Source organism: Pleurodeles waltl, chromosome 1_2, assembly GCF_031143425.1.
Source record: "Pleurodeles waltl isolate 20211129_DDA chromosome 1_2, aPleWal1.hap1.20221129, whole genome shotgun sequence".
In the NCBI taxonomy this organism is placed as follows: domain Eukaryota; kingdom Metazoa; phylum Chordata; class Amphibia; order Caudata; family Salamandridae; genus Pleurodeles; species Pleurodeles waltl.
The window spans coordinates 850,905,278-850,920,160 of record NC_090437.1 but is presented as its reverse complement, the minus strand read 5'-3'; the positions used below and the strand labels follow the sequence as shown (position 1 = coordinate 850,920,160).

Below are 14,883 nucleotides of genomic sequence, written 5' to 3'. Positions count from 1 at the left end.
TTTCACTGTGTTACTTTTTGAAGTATTGCACAGTTATTTTACACGTTGCGTTAAGCCTGACTGCTCTGTTCCAAGCTACCCAAGGGTTAAGAACAGGAATTCAGGGTTTACTTGTGACTTTACTCTGAAATTAATTATGGTTGCTGCATGACAAGGGTTCCCGTTCCCTTTCCAATACCACCCCCCATGAATAACCCAATTTCTTGCAAGGAGGTACCTGCATTTTCCTGAAGGAAAAAAAGGTATCAATGTGCTTGGACAATATTTGACGGAACACCATATCACCTAGCTTCGAAACTCCTAGTCTCCCAAGTGGTGGCTGGTGAATGTGTGATGCCCCAGGCCACAGTCAAAAAGAGGATTAAGATCCGATAAAACTTGGGGCTTGTAACATATGGCAGTTACTGTCCTATGGATGGCTGCAGAACAAACAAACAAACCAGTCCAGTTGTGAGTGTAGTTTATGGACCAGGGAATAGAAGAAAAATTCTCTCTGTGCGGAGTATTGAAGGTGCCATGTATCATCTAATGAGCAGTAAGTCAACCATTAACGAAGCATGTCAGCATTAAGGAGCACTGGGAATTGCGGGAGAAGGGGTTTTGAGCAATCAATATTAGTATCAAGGAATAATTTAAAGTCCCTTTCAGTGACCCAGGAGGCAGTCGTCCAGTCCACAAATATAGACGTTAGCTGAACCCGAAGGCTTGTTGGCTGTTTAGGGAACCAATATTGAGTTCAAAGCGGCCATCAAGGTCAATATGTACACTATGTAATAAGAAAGGGATCCCATCCCTAATCCAGATCGCGACCCTTCTAGCATAAGCAGAGAAACCTGTGCTAATTACCTGGCTCCTCCACTTAGCCTGCAGCTGGACAACTTATACAGCTGTCAAATGGGTTTCTTGTAACACAGCAATGTGTGTTTGTCAGCAGAGTAGTGCTGTGTGTGCTGGAAATGTTTTTTTCAGGAAGTTCATACTTCTGACATTCCATGAAATCTTGTTATAAGTCAGCGACTTAGAAAAAATAGTAGAGCCGTGGTTTGGGTTGGAACCTGCACAGTGTGGTTGGGAGGTGGCGTGCGTGACCAGAGATATCAAGCGGGGCAAAAACCACCATAACTGCTCAGACAACAATAAAAATCTAACGGAATGCACAGGGCATCCGTAGGACAGAACAAATCTTGGCCGTCAAAACCAACTAATAACACAAAACAAACATACCAACTAAACAAGGAAAAGGTAAGGGGAGAACAAACGACACCAATTCAGTCTACTAGCCATATGTGCCAAGGGATCCAGTAGGGAATCATGGCTGAAGCAAAGCAGGTCCAATGCCCCAACCAACCCTGCAAGGTGACTGATGGATGCTAGTAGATCCAGGTGTGTAGTCAGAGCCAATGTTCATTGGTCTGCTTGGCCCCGGTGAGCAGCCCCAGGGGAAGATTTAAAAGACGAACCAAGGAGGTGATCTCTCCAGCAGTTGAAATAAGCTGTTCACAGCACATAGGAGTCATCCCAAGTCAGAAATAGATTGTGCTGTCAATGTTGGCAGTTCCTCCTATATGGGATTGTCTCCAGAGAAAGCACGAGTGACGAATCTGATATACTTTGCTAGGAGGTTGCCTCTGCGACTGGACTCCACTGCTCCCTATGTGTGAGCGAGGTTGTATTACACCACGGTTTTCCTACTGCGCAGCCTCTAGAAAGTGGTTCTTATTTGATCCATCCTGGGAGAGGTAAGGTAGGGAGATGGAGCTGCTACGTTATTTCTTACCAAAAGCTTCCACCCAGTCCCATGCTGCCTCCGGTTGCCTGAATTTTGTTTATATGCTGGTCACCCAAAATGTGCAATTTGACAGGAAATATTAAAGTATACTTAAGCCCTATTTCTCGCAACTTCTTCACCTGTAGGTCTGATGAACTATGGCGCTGGGCCACCAATGGATAATCTAGGGAGAACATCACTTTTGCTTTTTTTAAATGCACAGGGCCTTTTCCACAGGCCAATGTTAAGATTGTGTCTCAGTTGCAATAGTTCTGTAGACAAGCAACAGTAAGTCAGGGTGGGCTGCCCGGGGAGGCCGATACGGGCCAAGTCAGGACCCTGTGAGCCTGTTCAAGCACAAAATGCTGGGAGAGCGTGGCTGGTGCAATATCTTATTTTACCCAGTATTCCAGAAATGCGACGGGGTCAGCCCACTTTACCCCCTCTGGTAGACCCATTATCCATACATTATTGTGCCGAGAGCAGCCTTCTGCATTATCCAGTTTTCCCTTCACAATAAACAGCTGCTCCTGGATCGATTGTGTCTACAATATTTTGAGTAGATGGTTGCAGTTCCTCTAAGGTTTGGGCATTCATATGCACTCTCTTTGAGAGTTTTTGCTGGTTTTCTCAGAGGATCCCGATGCCATTGGTAAAACAGTCAAATTTAGCCTCAAAGCCCTCCCTGGACTTAGCAATGGCTGCTGAAACCCTATCTAGCTTATGAGGAGGGGGAAGCTTCAGCAGGATGGGTGGGGAGGTCATTCCTTCAAAGAAGACTGCCACAAATGCACCTTAAGTCAAGTAAAGATGGAGAGTGTAGCGCCTGTGGTCAGCGGTCAGATAGGGAGTCCCCTTGTTTTCTGCACCCCCCCCCCCTTGTTTGCCTATGCACTGCTGCAGTGATGGGTGCTGAGCAGGGTACTTTATAGCCCTAGGCCGATCAAGGAGTGCTGTAAGTAGTTTCTGTGTGGCCAGATGGATGGAGACCCACCTTACCCATGTGACTTGCCGTCAGAGAACCATGGGGGCATGTGCAGTCTCAACTGTGGCAGTAGGTTGGCTTGATTGAGTTATGTCTGTAATGGCAAATGTGTACTAGGGCCATGGGAGTGTCTACTTGAGAGCCAGTAAGTTTTATGTACTGCATGTTTCAAATGGAGAGGCATGGAGGAGTATCACTGTCCTCGCAGACTTCACAGTATAGTTTGTAATCCACCTGGGGCCCTTGCATCCATCGCCAGCAGAGGTCTCCTCCCCTGTCTAAATCAGTTATGGGACTCTGTCAGACCTTCTCAAGCCGTATGGTAGGTCCCCATTGCTGCGCGCACTCCCTGGTGTACTCTGTTTAGGCCTGAACGAAGAACTTCTGAGGGGTTTGCTTACAGGGTTAGGGCTGAAAAAAAAGAACCACATGCGCTGTACTACAGGTTCTCGTGCACATGCCTGATTATAGCAAGAAGCCAGGTTGCAGAACTCAAATTCTGTCCTTGTGCCCCTATTTTGGCTGGCTCTGCAGGATCTCCCCCATGTTACCCAGTCATCCCCAGGTGTGCCTGGCCTCTCATCCCTCCAATGCCAGGGCCTGCTTCGGATGGGCAGTCTTTAACTCTGCAGTGCTGGTGCACCATCCGCGCAGCAATCCTCACCGCCACCAATCTCCACAGCATATGCAAGTTGTCGATGTGGACCCCCACACCGCGAGGATTCAGACACACAGGTACAGGATCCAGGAGCTTCCCTAGCCGTCATTCGCCATGTTCGGTGACCAAGGCACCCTCCTGCCCCCCAGCAGTAGAAAGATTGCTGCGAGTTGCAACAATCTCTGTGGTGAGAGACAGCAGGGTTCTTTATGTCGCACGTTTTGATTCTGTTTTTTCTCCTTTTGTATTTTGCAAGATTGTCTTTCCAATATTCACTGTTTTCAAATGAGGTGTAACGGACAAGCCATTGAAGTTCAAAGCTAGAGCTCAAGATTTGAGGTACACTGAAGGATTCAGTCAGTATTAAAAAGATAAGGGACAGATTTTTGTCAGTCAACCAAAATATATATTTTTATGTACGTCATGCACCTTTTTTTTTTTTTATCAGACAAGCTCACCTTTATCCACACTTTCATCTGACACAGAATGAGGGTCACAGTTTGATGCTTTGGCTCAGTGATTTTAACCAGAGTCGTATAAGTATTCCTATTAAATTGTTGGACCTGGCCCTTTTTGTAGGGTCTTCCCCAAAGTTTTTGCCTCCTTTCTCCTATTTTTTCCTGACCTGTTGTTGTTGGCTCTAGGACTCTGAGCACTTACTGCTGGTCAGTGCTAAAGTGCAGGTGCTCTCCCTTCTACAGTTGGTATGATTGGCTTACACCTAATTGGCACATTTAATTTACTTGTAATTCTCTTGTACAGTGGTATAACTATACCCAGGGCCTGTAAATTAAATGCTACTAGTGGGCATGCAGCACTGCTTGCGCCACCCACAGAAGTAGCCTTTCAAACCTGTCTTAGGCCTGCAAACGCAGGACGTGCATCTAAATTTACTTGCTAGGCCTGGAGATCCCCTTTTACTACATGTAAGTCACCCCTAAGGTAGGCCCTAGCTAGCCCTATAGGCAGGGTGCTACGTATGTAAGAGGCAGGACATGTGCCTGGTTGTGTGGCCTGTCCTGGTAGTGACAAACAGCCTATTTGGTTTCTCACTGCTGTGAGTGCTGCCTTGCTCAAAGGATTGCATTAGAAATGCCCTGCCTTATGTATAGGGGATAGTGTCTGATCTATGAGGGGTAGCGTAGGCATGTCTGGTATGGTTGTAATCGTAGTGAGAAATGCTGCTTACTGGTGTAGGTAGATTTGTTTTATTACCATTATACAAATGCCACTTCTAGAAAGTGAGCGTTTCTCTGTGCTTATGACTCGGGTGTTTTGCAGCTTGACTCCAATCCACGTCTGGGGCAGAGTGACAGCTGGCCTTTGTGCATACTTTTCAGACAACCTGTACACAAGAAGGGTGGAGGTGTCCGAGGTGCATCTGCATATTGAATGGTCTTCCTGGGCTGAGCGAAGGGAAGGTGGGGTGGGGCACACCTGCATTTGTGAAGGCTGTGCCCTGGCCTCACACACAGGGCTTGTTTACCCCAGCTGATGTCTGGAGCCTGTACTGGAAGAGAGAGGGGACACTCCTAGAACCAGTTGGAACTGGTTGGAACCTCTTCTTCCCCTTCTGTGAAAGCTTGTGCAAAACTGTGTTAAGTAAAGGGTTTTTTCCCCATGTAAAGAGAGACTTTTGGACTACTAACTTGGACTCCGAATGCTGCTGGAGGGACTCATCGGGAACCACCATAGACTGCTGCTGTTGAGCTGACCTGTGACCTGCTGGGTCACTAGGAGGAACTGCCACTGAATGCAACCCGTTTCGCTGGCCTGTTTTGTGGGCCCTACCACCATGTGTTTCCTTCTTTTGTCTCCAGGGGCTGGGTGCTGAGGCCCCTGTTCCCCTGCACTGTAGTAGTGCAGGTGGAGCACTTTACCTGTGTAGCAGAAGCGTGTCCTGAGCGTATCATGTAAGGGGCACTTTGTTTTATTTGTTTCAGCGCATTTGGAGCACTTTCGGACTTCTCCCCGAGGAAATTATCACCTGCTGCAACCCGTGCTTCATGAGGTGCCCCCGGGCACAGGCAAACAAAGGATGGAGCGATTGCACTCCACGTGGTTCCCTTGGGAAAGGAGCACTGAGGAGCGTGCCCCCGGGGCACAGGCAGATACCTGATTAGGTGACTTCACTGCTGCAGCTCAGATCCACCAGAAGGACTGCAGCCGGGCCGGAAGGAGTAGATTCTCCTGCCTCCTGGGCTGGGAAGGGTCCCAAGCCAGGAGGCTCACCCCACCCAGCTTGTATGTGCCTGGAGGTACTCAGTCTCCAATGACGGCGGGAGACAGGGCTGGCTGGATCCACCCATCTCTCCCCTCACTGCACCCCTTCACCGCGGACCTGGACTACAGAGGGGGAGAAGAATCGTCCCCAAGGTAGGGGTTGTCTGATGCAGGGTGCAATGGCTGGCTGGAGTGGGAGGGGAACCTCAGTGGAGGTCCCATGCCGGCCTAGCCGCCTGTGCCTCTCCCCTCCCTTTTTCCCTTCTCTGAGTAGGTTGAGCAGGTGGGGTGCTCCCAAGAGAGCAGAGCGAGCCCCAGCTTAGAAGCGTGGTGGAGCAGGGACTGGTGTACTGGGGAAACTGTGGGTGGTTACTTCCTTATTCTCGGTCGTGAGTGACCCAGATGACATGACTAGGTGCCCTAGGACTATATGCATTAGTGAGGGTGCAGCCCTGACAAGGTCTTGGCACCCCTAATGACATAATTGTGGTACTATGATATGTGCCTATTAGGAAGGTGCAGGCTATGTACATTTCTGTTGGTGCTACTAATGACCTGTCACTTGAGAAATGTTTCTCATGATATTTGTATTTCTAATGATGTCTGGGTATCTATGATGTATGTTTATTATCACGTGCACTATTTTAGCTGTGTTCATCTGACTATTGATTATGTTGCAGGATAACCAGTAATCTATGTGTTGTATGTGACTACTTCTGGCTTTCGCAGAGTAATAGTACTGTTTAATGTTCTGACAAGTGCTTGAGTAGCAGGGTATTACTGACATGTTATTTTTGGTCTAATAATGTTGTATGCAATACAGTTTATTTTTATATAACTTGGTGCTGTGTTTCCTTTGTGGTAGGGATAGTACATGACGTGTATTTAGTGTGTTGTACAATCGCTTTACACATTGCCTCTGGGGTAGGCCTGACTGCTCGTGCCAAGCTACAAAGGGGGTGAGCAGGGGTTATCTTGGGTGTGTAACTGCATCGCCCTGACTAGAATGGGTAGGTTCTGCCTGGCTTAGGTGTACACCCAGGCCAACCAGAAACCCCATTTCTAACAGTTGTGATCACCAAATCTTGCCTAGCAGCTAAAACATCAGGGTTAGCTTTTCAGATGGATTTCTGGAAACAAAATCTTACTCTAATGGGTGTAACATACTAATAATAATCTTGTACCCCACACCGTTCTTTGGTAGCTATTTCTGTATTAATAATTGGTAGTTGGGAGTGTTGAAAGCCCCACTGTGGAAAGGTGCAGAGCATTTCTCTTACATTCTTTGTTGATACAAATCCATATTCTTTGTTGATACGAATCCAAATTCAGAAGCATGCTTTTTTATGTGTATGGAGGCTCCCTGTTCAACACTTTACTGAAAAAAAACATCACCTGCTATTCTTCCAATTACCTTTATGAAAGGTGTGACAGCGAAAAAGACTTGGAGTGTGTGCAGGAAGGCTATGTAGGCTGTCAACTACCTCAAGAGCACCCATTGGTCACTGCCTCACACCCATCGCATACTACAAAAGGCCCAGCAACACTGGTTCAAGAGACAAGGCGGCTATGCCTTTTCCATAGTGTGTCACAACGTCCATCGGTTACGGAGGCCTGCTTATTTGCCCACCAACAGATCTCCTCAGCACACAAGTAAGGCCTTGGAAAGTAAGGAGATTGCTGTTATTGCAGGGTGTCTGCTGCTCTTCAGCAAACCTGGACAGGCTAGGAGAACAAAAAAAAAACTTGCTTATGGATGTATTGCTCTCACTTTTTTTGCTGCTCATGCCTATATAGTGCATCTGATCCTTGTTAGGTCGAGCATAGGAGTGCGCAAGCGCTGCCTTTCCGACGTTTTGGTATGTATCTGGGCTTTTAACCATGGCCACTGCACGGCCTTCACTATCACTCGTTCATGGGCTTGCTTTTCAAAAATCCTTTATTTTAGTTGGTAACTGCTTTACGTTTTTCCCCTATTCGGTCTGCCTGTAACAATGTAGCATGATGGCTATTTATTTATGTATTCATTTTAATCGAAAGCATATGCCACAGAAATAGGAAAAGAACAGAAATTATGCAGCTGATTAAATGTAAGGGGTAAATGCTTCCAATAAAAATATTAATACATTTACTATTACAGATAATTTTAGTAGAGCAGTAGGAGTGCTTTAACGAGGGTGGTGCAGTTACAGGATTCTTTTATCTTTTTTAATGCACATCACCAGAAAATAATTATTCATGGTTGCACAAAGGAAAGGTATTAATGGCTATGAATTACTGTAACTTGAAGACATTGTTTAAATGCACAATGAAGATTAAAGAAAACTAAATAAGGACAAAGAATGGAAAGAGAAAAGCATTGGTTAAGTATTAGCCCTCCAGCCAGGGCACTTTTTAGGCAGATGCACAACTGTGATGATGCAATGTACTGTCACTCATGGTGCTTGACAGCCAATGGCCGATGGGAGCTTACCCTTTGCCCAATGCTGTATTGTGTGGTGGGTGGAAGCAAAATGTGAATTTCAGGTGGACAGCTCAAGATGGCTGAAAAAGGCAGACCCGAAGCCCATCTACGCATGTATATAAGTGGCTATTTTTTATTTATGAATTCTGTTGATACATGTGTCTACTGAGACATCTAAAGTTGTGTCTAAGCCAGATCTGAAAACAGAATTGGATGAGCTACTCAAACTGATCTGACAACTCATGAAATATGACATTGCAGAGTCGCTCTTTCATCAGTGACCTCATAAAGGCACTAAGATTGCTGCCAAATCCCTCTCTGTGGTCAAGCACCTCCTCTGTTACTTACACTATCCTTATATTGTAGAGTTTGGCTGACATTAGCTAACATATGATACACGAATAACTGTACTAAACGTAGAGGCATTGTTAGTGCATGAAATTCCTTCTTTGAGGGAGAACCCATTTGGAGGTGAACTGAATGTAGGCCCTACTTATGTGACTAATTAAAAATACCTTACAAAAACCCTCCAGTGCTTCCGCTTTGAGTATTTGGCATTAGCAACCTTAACCAAGACATCATTGTGTCCACACAATCATTTAATGATTTTTTTTCCTCTCTAGAAGCCAAGATTGTTATATGGTAATAGACACTTCGTTAATTTAAACTTGAAATTATAATATTTTTATACACCTCCAGATATCGTTAATAACATGTCTGCCTTTCTCCTGTAAAATTCATGCTGACGTCAGAATGAAGATGTATGTTTTTTGAAAGGCAAAGCAAAAATTTAATCTTTATGATGTAAACAGGTGTATTTCAAGTAGAATTTTTTCTTTTTCTTCATTAGCCTCCATGTTTGCACAAAGTATGGGATTTCTGAGTGAAGATTTAACCACCAATCATTCCCTTTCTATATATTCAAAATGGCTAAATGAAAACTGCCAACCGAATGCCCGTAAGGTACTGTATGTTCTAAATTCTGTAAATGCAAACACCAGCAAATGTTTGAAACTGTGCAAAGTTGTGCAATAAATTCTGATCTTACCATGAGCTCTAAAAAGCTATGTTCGTCATCTTTTGTTTATTTAAACAGTGTTTTATTGGGATTTTCTACAATAGGAAAATTAAATAACACAAATGAAAAGAAACATTACATTGTATGGTACCATCAAATCAAAGTGGAACAGTGGTTTGGGGTATAGCATGAGGAGTCAGTCTACATTTACAAAAGTAGAGGGTAGAGATAAGTGTATTTGTTTGCAATGGTGAGATGAGTTTAATCAGTGTATGTATTGTGACAGAGCAGTGTTTGATGTTTTGGTGAATGATTAAGGTACCTCAGTTGCGGATGAATGAGTCAGAGTAAAAGAGCAGAGACGAGAGAAGAGAAGATGATGATGATAGGGAGTGAAAAGTAGGGAGTACATGGGGGAGGGGTGGATAGTGAGAGGAGGAGGTGGGCAAGTGGTGAGAGAAGGAAGGGGAGGAGTATGAGTGAGTGAATGCATGAACGATTGAGTGATCTGATGATTGTGGTTACATAGACAAGTGAGACATAGTTTACACCAGAGTTTACAATTCTTAATTGGTGTTGTCATCAATTATACGTTTAGTGAGTTACAGGCAGTTCTGGTGAATTTGACACATTCCCACCATGTGTCGGTGTATAGTTTGGATGAGTCATTCCATTCATTGAAGATAACTTTAATGCCAGTTGTTACTAGAACGTCCCATAGGAGACAGTCCTCTTTGTTTAATGCATGTTTAATGTCAGTGGGGAGGATGCCTAATGTAATAGAGGCTAAAGTAAAAGTCAGTTTTGTAGGAGGCTGGCCTAGCTTGTAGTGGGTACCAAGGGGTACTTACACCTTGCACCAGGTCCAGGTATCCCTTATTAGTGTAGAGGGGTGTCTAGCAGCTTAGGCTGATAGAAAAGGTAGCTTAGCAGAGCAACTTAGGCTGAACTAGGAGACGTGTAAAGCTCCTACTATACCACTGGTGTCATATGCACAATATCAAACACAATACACAGATATACTAAAAATAAAGGTACTTTATTTTTATGACAATATGCCAAAAGTATCTCAGTGAGTACCCTCAGTATGAGGATAGCAAATATACACAAGATATATGTACACAATACCAAAAATATGCAGTAATAGCAATAGAAAGCAATGCAAGCAATGTACAGTCACAATAGATTGCAATGAGAGCACATAGGTATAGGGGCAACACAAACCATATACTCAAAGTGGAATGCGAATCACAAATGGACCCCAAACCTATGTGACCTTGTAGAGGGTCGCTGGGACTGTAAGAAAACAGTGAGGGTTAGAAAAATAGCCCACCCCAAGACCCTGAAAAGTGGGTGCAAAGTGCACCTAAGTTCCCCAGAGAGCACAGAAGTCGTGATAGGGGAATTCTGCAAGGAAGACCAACACCAGCAATGCAACAACGATGGATTTCCAGATGAGAGTACCTGTGGAACAAGGGGACCAAGTCCAAGAGTCACGATCAAGTCGGGAGTGGGCAGATGCCCAGGAAATGCCAGCTGTGGGTGCAAAGAAGCTGCCACCGGATGGTAGATGCTGTGGATTCTGCAAGAACAATAAGGGCTAGAAACTTCCCCTTTGGAGGATGGATGTCCCACGTCGTGAAGAAGCTTGCAGAGGTGTTTCCGTGCAGAAAGACCGCAAACAAGCCTTGCTAGCTGCAAGGGTCGCGGTTAGGGTTTTTGGATGCTGCTGTGGCCCAGGAGGGACCAGGATGTCGCCAATTGCGTGAGGAGACAGAGGGGGCGCCCAGCAAGACAAGGAGCCCACTCAGAAGCAAGCAGCACCCGCAGAAGTGCTGGAACAGGCACTACGAAGTGGAGTGAACCGGAGCTCACCCGAAGTCACAAAGGAAGGTCCCACGATGCCGGAGGACAACTCAGGAGGTCGTGCACTGCAGGTTAGAGTGTCTGGGACCCAGGCTTGGCTGTGCACAAAGGAAATCCTGGAAGAGTGCAGAGGAGCCGGAGCAGCTGCAAATCACGCGGTTCCCAGCAATGCAGTCTAGCGTGGGGAGGCAAGGACTTACCTCCACCAAACTTGGACTGAAGAGTCACTGGACTGTGGGAGTCACTTGGACAGAGTTGCTGAGTTCAAGGGACCTCGCTCGTCGTGCTGAGAGGAGACCAAGAGGACCGGTGATGCAGTTCTTTGGTGCCTGCGGTTGCAGGGGGAAGGTTCCGTCGACCCACAGGAGATTTCTTCGGAGCTTCTAGTGCAGAGAGGAGGCAGACTACCCCCACAGCATGCACCACCAGGAAAACAGTCGAGAAGGCGGCAGGATCAGCGTTACAAGGTCGCAGTAGTCGTCTTTGCTACTTTGTTGCAGTTTTGCAGGCTTCCAGCGCGGTCAGCAGTCGATTCCTTGGCAGAAGGTGGAGAGAGATGCAGAGGAACTCAGATGAGCTCTTGCATTCGTTATCTAAAGAATTCCCCAAAGCAGAGACCCTAAATAGCCAGAAAAGGAGGTTTGGCTACTTAGGAGAGAGGATAGGCTAGCAACACCTGGAGGAGCCTATCAGAAGGAAGTCTCTGACGTCACCTGCTGGCCCAGGCCACTCAGAGCAGTCCAGTGTGCCAGCAGCACCTCTGTTTCCAAGATGGCAGAGGTCTGGAGCACACTGGAGGAGCTCTGGGCACCTCCCAGGGGAGGTGCAGGTCAGGGGAGTGGTCACTCCCCTTTCCTTTGTCCAGTTTCGCGCCAGAGCAGGGCTGGGGGATCCCTGAACCGGTGTAGACTGGCTTATGCAGAGATGGGCACCATCTGTGCCCATCAAAGCATTTCCAGAGGCTGGGGGAGGCTACTCCTCCCCAGCCCTGACACCTTATTCCAAAGGGAGAGGGTGTAACACCCTCTCTCTGAGGAAGTTCTTTGTTCTGCCTTCCTGGGCCAAGCCTGGCTGGACCCCAGGAGGGCAGAAACCTGTCTGAGGGGTTGGCAGCAGCAGCAGCTGCAGTGAAACCCCGGGAAAGGTAGTTTGGCAGTACCCGGGTCTGTGCTAGAGACCCGTGGGATCATGGGATTGTCTCACCAATGCCAGGATGGCATTGGGAGGGGCAATTCCATGATCTTAGACATGTTACATGGCCATATTCGGAGTTACCATTGTGAAGCTATACATAGGTAGTGACCTATGTATAGTGCACCCGTGTAATGGTGTCCCCGCACTCACAAAGTCCGGGGAATTTGCCCTGAACAATGTGGGGGCACCTTGGCTAGTGCCAGGGTGCCCACACACTAAGTAACTTAGCACCCAACCTTTACCAGGTAAAGGTTAGACATATAGGTGACTTATAAGTTACTTAAGTGCAGTGGTAAATGGCTGTGAAATAACGTGGACGTTATTTCACTCAGGCTGCAGTGGCAGGCCTGTGTAAGAATTGTCAGAGCTCCCTATGGGTGGCACAAGATGTGCTGCAGCCCATAGGGGTCTCCTGGAACCCCAATACCCTGGGTACCTCAGTACCATATACTAGGGAATTATAAGGGTGTTCCAGTATGCCAATGTAAATTGGTGAAATTGGTCACTAGCCTGTTAGTGACCATTTGGAAAGAAATGAGAGAGCATAACCACTGAGGTTCTGGATAGCAGAGCCTCAGTGAGACAGTTAGTCATAACACAGGTAACACATACAGGGCACACTTATGAGCACTGGGGCCCTGGCTGGCAGGGTCCCAGTGACACATACAACTAAAACAACATATATACAGTGAAAATATGGGGGTAACATGCCAGGCAAGATGGTACTTTCCTACAAGTTTTTATAAAGGATTTGAGATATTGTATTAATGATGTCCTGCCAGACCTTTTTGGTGGAGGTGCACTCACTCCATTAGTACGTGTTTTAAGTCTTCTGTTTCCTTTTCACAGCTCTGATGTGTCAGAAGATCAGAGGCCTAGTTTATAATGTTTGGCTGGAGTCCAGTGGGCCATATTGAAAATCCACTATCTGCTTTGTGCTAGTGATGGAGTTATTATGTTGTAAGTGAGGTTACTTCAAGTAGATGGTCAATCCGGTGAGACCTTTGGAGTGTTGTTGGAGTTTGATAGTAGAGTTTCCCGCTTGTCTTGTGTTGGTTTATGTAGTGAGGTTTTTGTGGGGGATAGGAGGGAGTACAGTTTGGAAGCTAAGTGACTGTCTTTGGTTGATTTTTCTATTGTGTTGGGTAGATGGGGGGGAGTTGGAGGTTTATGTTTGGCTATAAGTGATTTTATTTTAAGGAAATGGTAAAGGTCTAGGTTGTTTAAGTCAAATTTGTCTTTAATTTGAGAGAATGGTTTGGGTTCTGAGAGGGTGCAGCTATTACCAGGAAGATGTATTTTTCTGCCCATTTCTCTATATACATCGTTCTCCATTCTATTTTTAAGCTTTAATGTTGCCATAGCGAGGCTAGACATGAGTGTTTAATTTTCTTGGGTAATTTGTTGTTGATTTTTCAGAGTGCCTATACTGTGCTGGATAGAATGTTTATAAAGTGGTGTGTTTTAATTTTCTTGACGGTTAGAAATGAAGTGAGGGATAAGGGTTTAGCGAGGTCGATTTCAATATTGAGCCATTGTGGCAAGGAGTTGTTGGTGGTTAAGAGCCAGTAGCTCCCCTGATTCGCTAGGAAGGCATATTGGCATCTCAGGTAGTCAGGTAAGTTTAGGCTGGCAAGTTTTTTAGGAAGTCTCAGTTTCTTTAGGGAAATTCTGGGCTTTTTAGACTTCCAGAGGAATTTGGTAAGTAACATGTCTATTTTAGTAAAAAAAAAAAAAAGGTGCCTCAGAGGTATATGGGGGGGGGGGGGTGGCATTATGATTAAAAAGGTAAAGAGGGGTTGTAATCATCATTTTGATAGATTCTATTCTACCCCACCAAGTAATGAACCTGGGTGACCATTTGTCTAATCTATCTTTGTTACCTAGCGTCTTTTTCTTGTTGAGATCAGTGGAGTCTTTAAGGTTATGGGTGAACCATATACCCAGGTATTTTATCTTATCTGGGGTCCATTTGAATCCATAAGGGCTGATGTGTGAACTGTTGCAGTACATAAAGAGAGGAAGAACCCCTGTATTTTCCTTGTTGAAGTAGATAACCTGACATCTTAGAGTAGTCGTTGATGGTGGATATGATGTGCGGCAAGGCTGAGTCTGCTTGGGTAGTAAAAAGGAGAATGTCATCCGCGTAAGCGGCTAGTTTTTGTGTGCCTGATGACAAAGTTATACCGGGGATGAATGGATTTTCTCGGATCAATGTAATTAGGGGGTTCTAGCGTTAGTAGAAATAGTAGGGGGGAAAGAGGGCATTCTTGTTTGGTTCCTTGTTGGAGTTAAAAGGGATTATACAACTTTCCATTGATGTTTATTCTAACTTTCGTTTTTTTGTGTAGAGCAAGGATCATTTTTGAGAGAGCAGGGGAAAAGTAGAAGGAGGTGAGTGAGGCTTGGAGGAAGGTCCACAATACCTTATCAAGGCCTTCTTGGCACTAGCGCCATTGCGCAGGTCGATTGGTGCAGGAGGTTGCCCATTTCAGTTGCATGGCTAAAAAAATCTGATATTATCCACGCTGAATCTCCCTTTGATAAATCCTGATTGAGAGGGATGTATCATGTTTTTGAGAATGGGCTCTATTCTAAGGGGTAGGATCTTTGCGTATCTTTTGCAGTCTGTGTTTATGAGGGATATGGATCATTAGTTCTTGGGACTGAATGGGTCCTTCCCTTCTTTGGGTATAACAATTATGGT

The 14,883-nt window shown here is 45.7% G+C and overlaps 1 protein-coding gene across 1 annotated transcript in view; it reads left to right on the top strand.

The window, feature by feature from the left end:
• The window catches only part of AGA (aspartylglucosaminidase), a 220,945-nt gene that overhangs the window by 137,991 nt on the left and 68,071 nt on the right, over positions 1-14,883 (top strand). Inside the window, exon 4 of the mRNA XM_069244707.1 lies at positions 8,949-9,061. Within this exon, the coding sequence (XP_069100808.1) occupies positions 8,949-9,061 (113 nt within the window). The remainder of the gene's footprint in view (positions 1-8,948; positions 9,062-14,883) is intronic.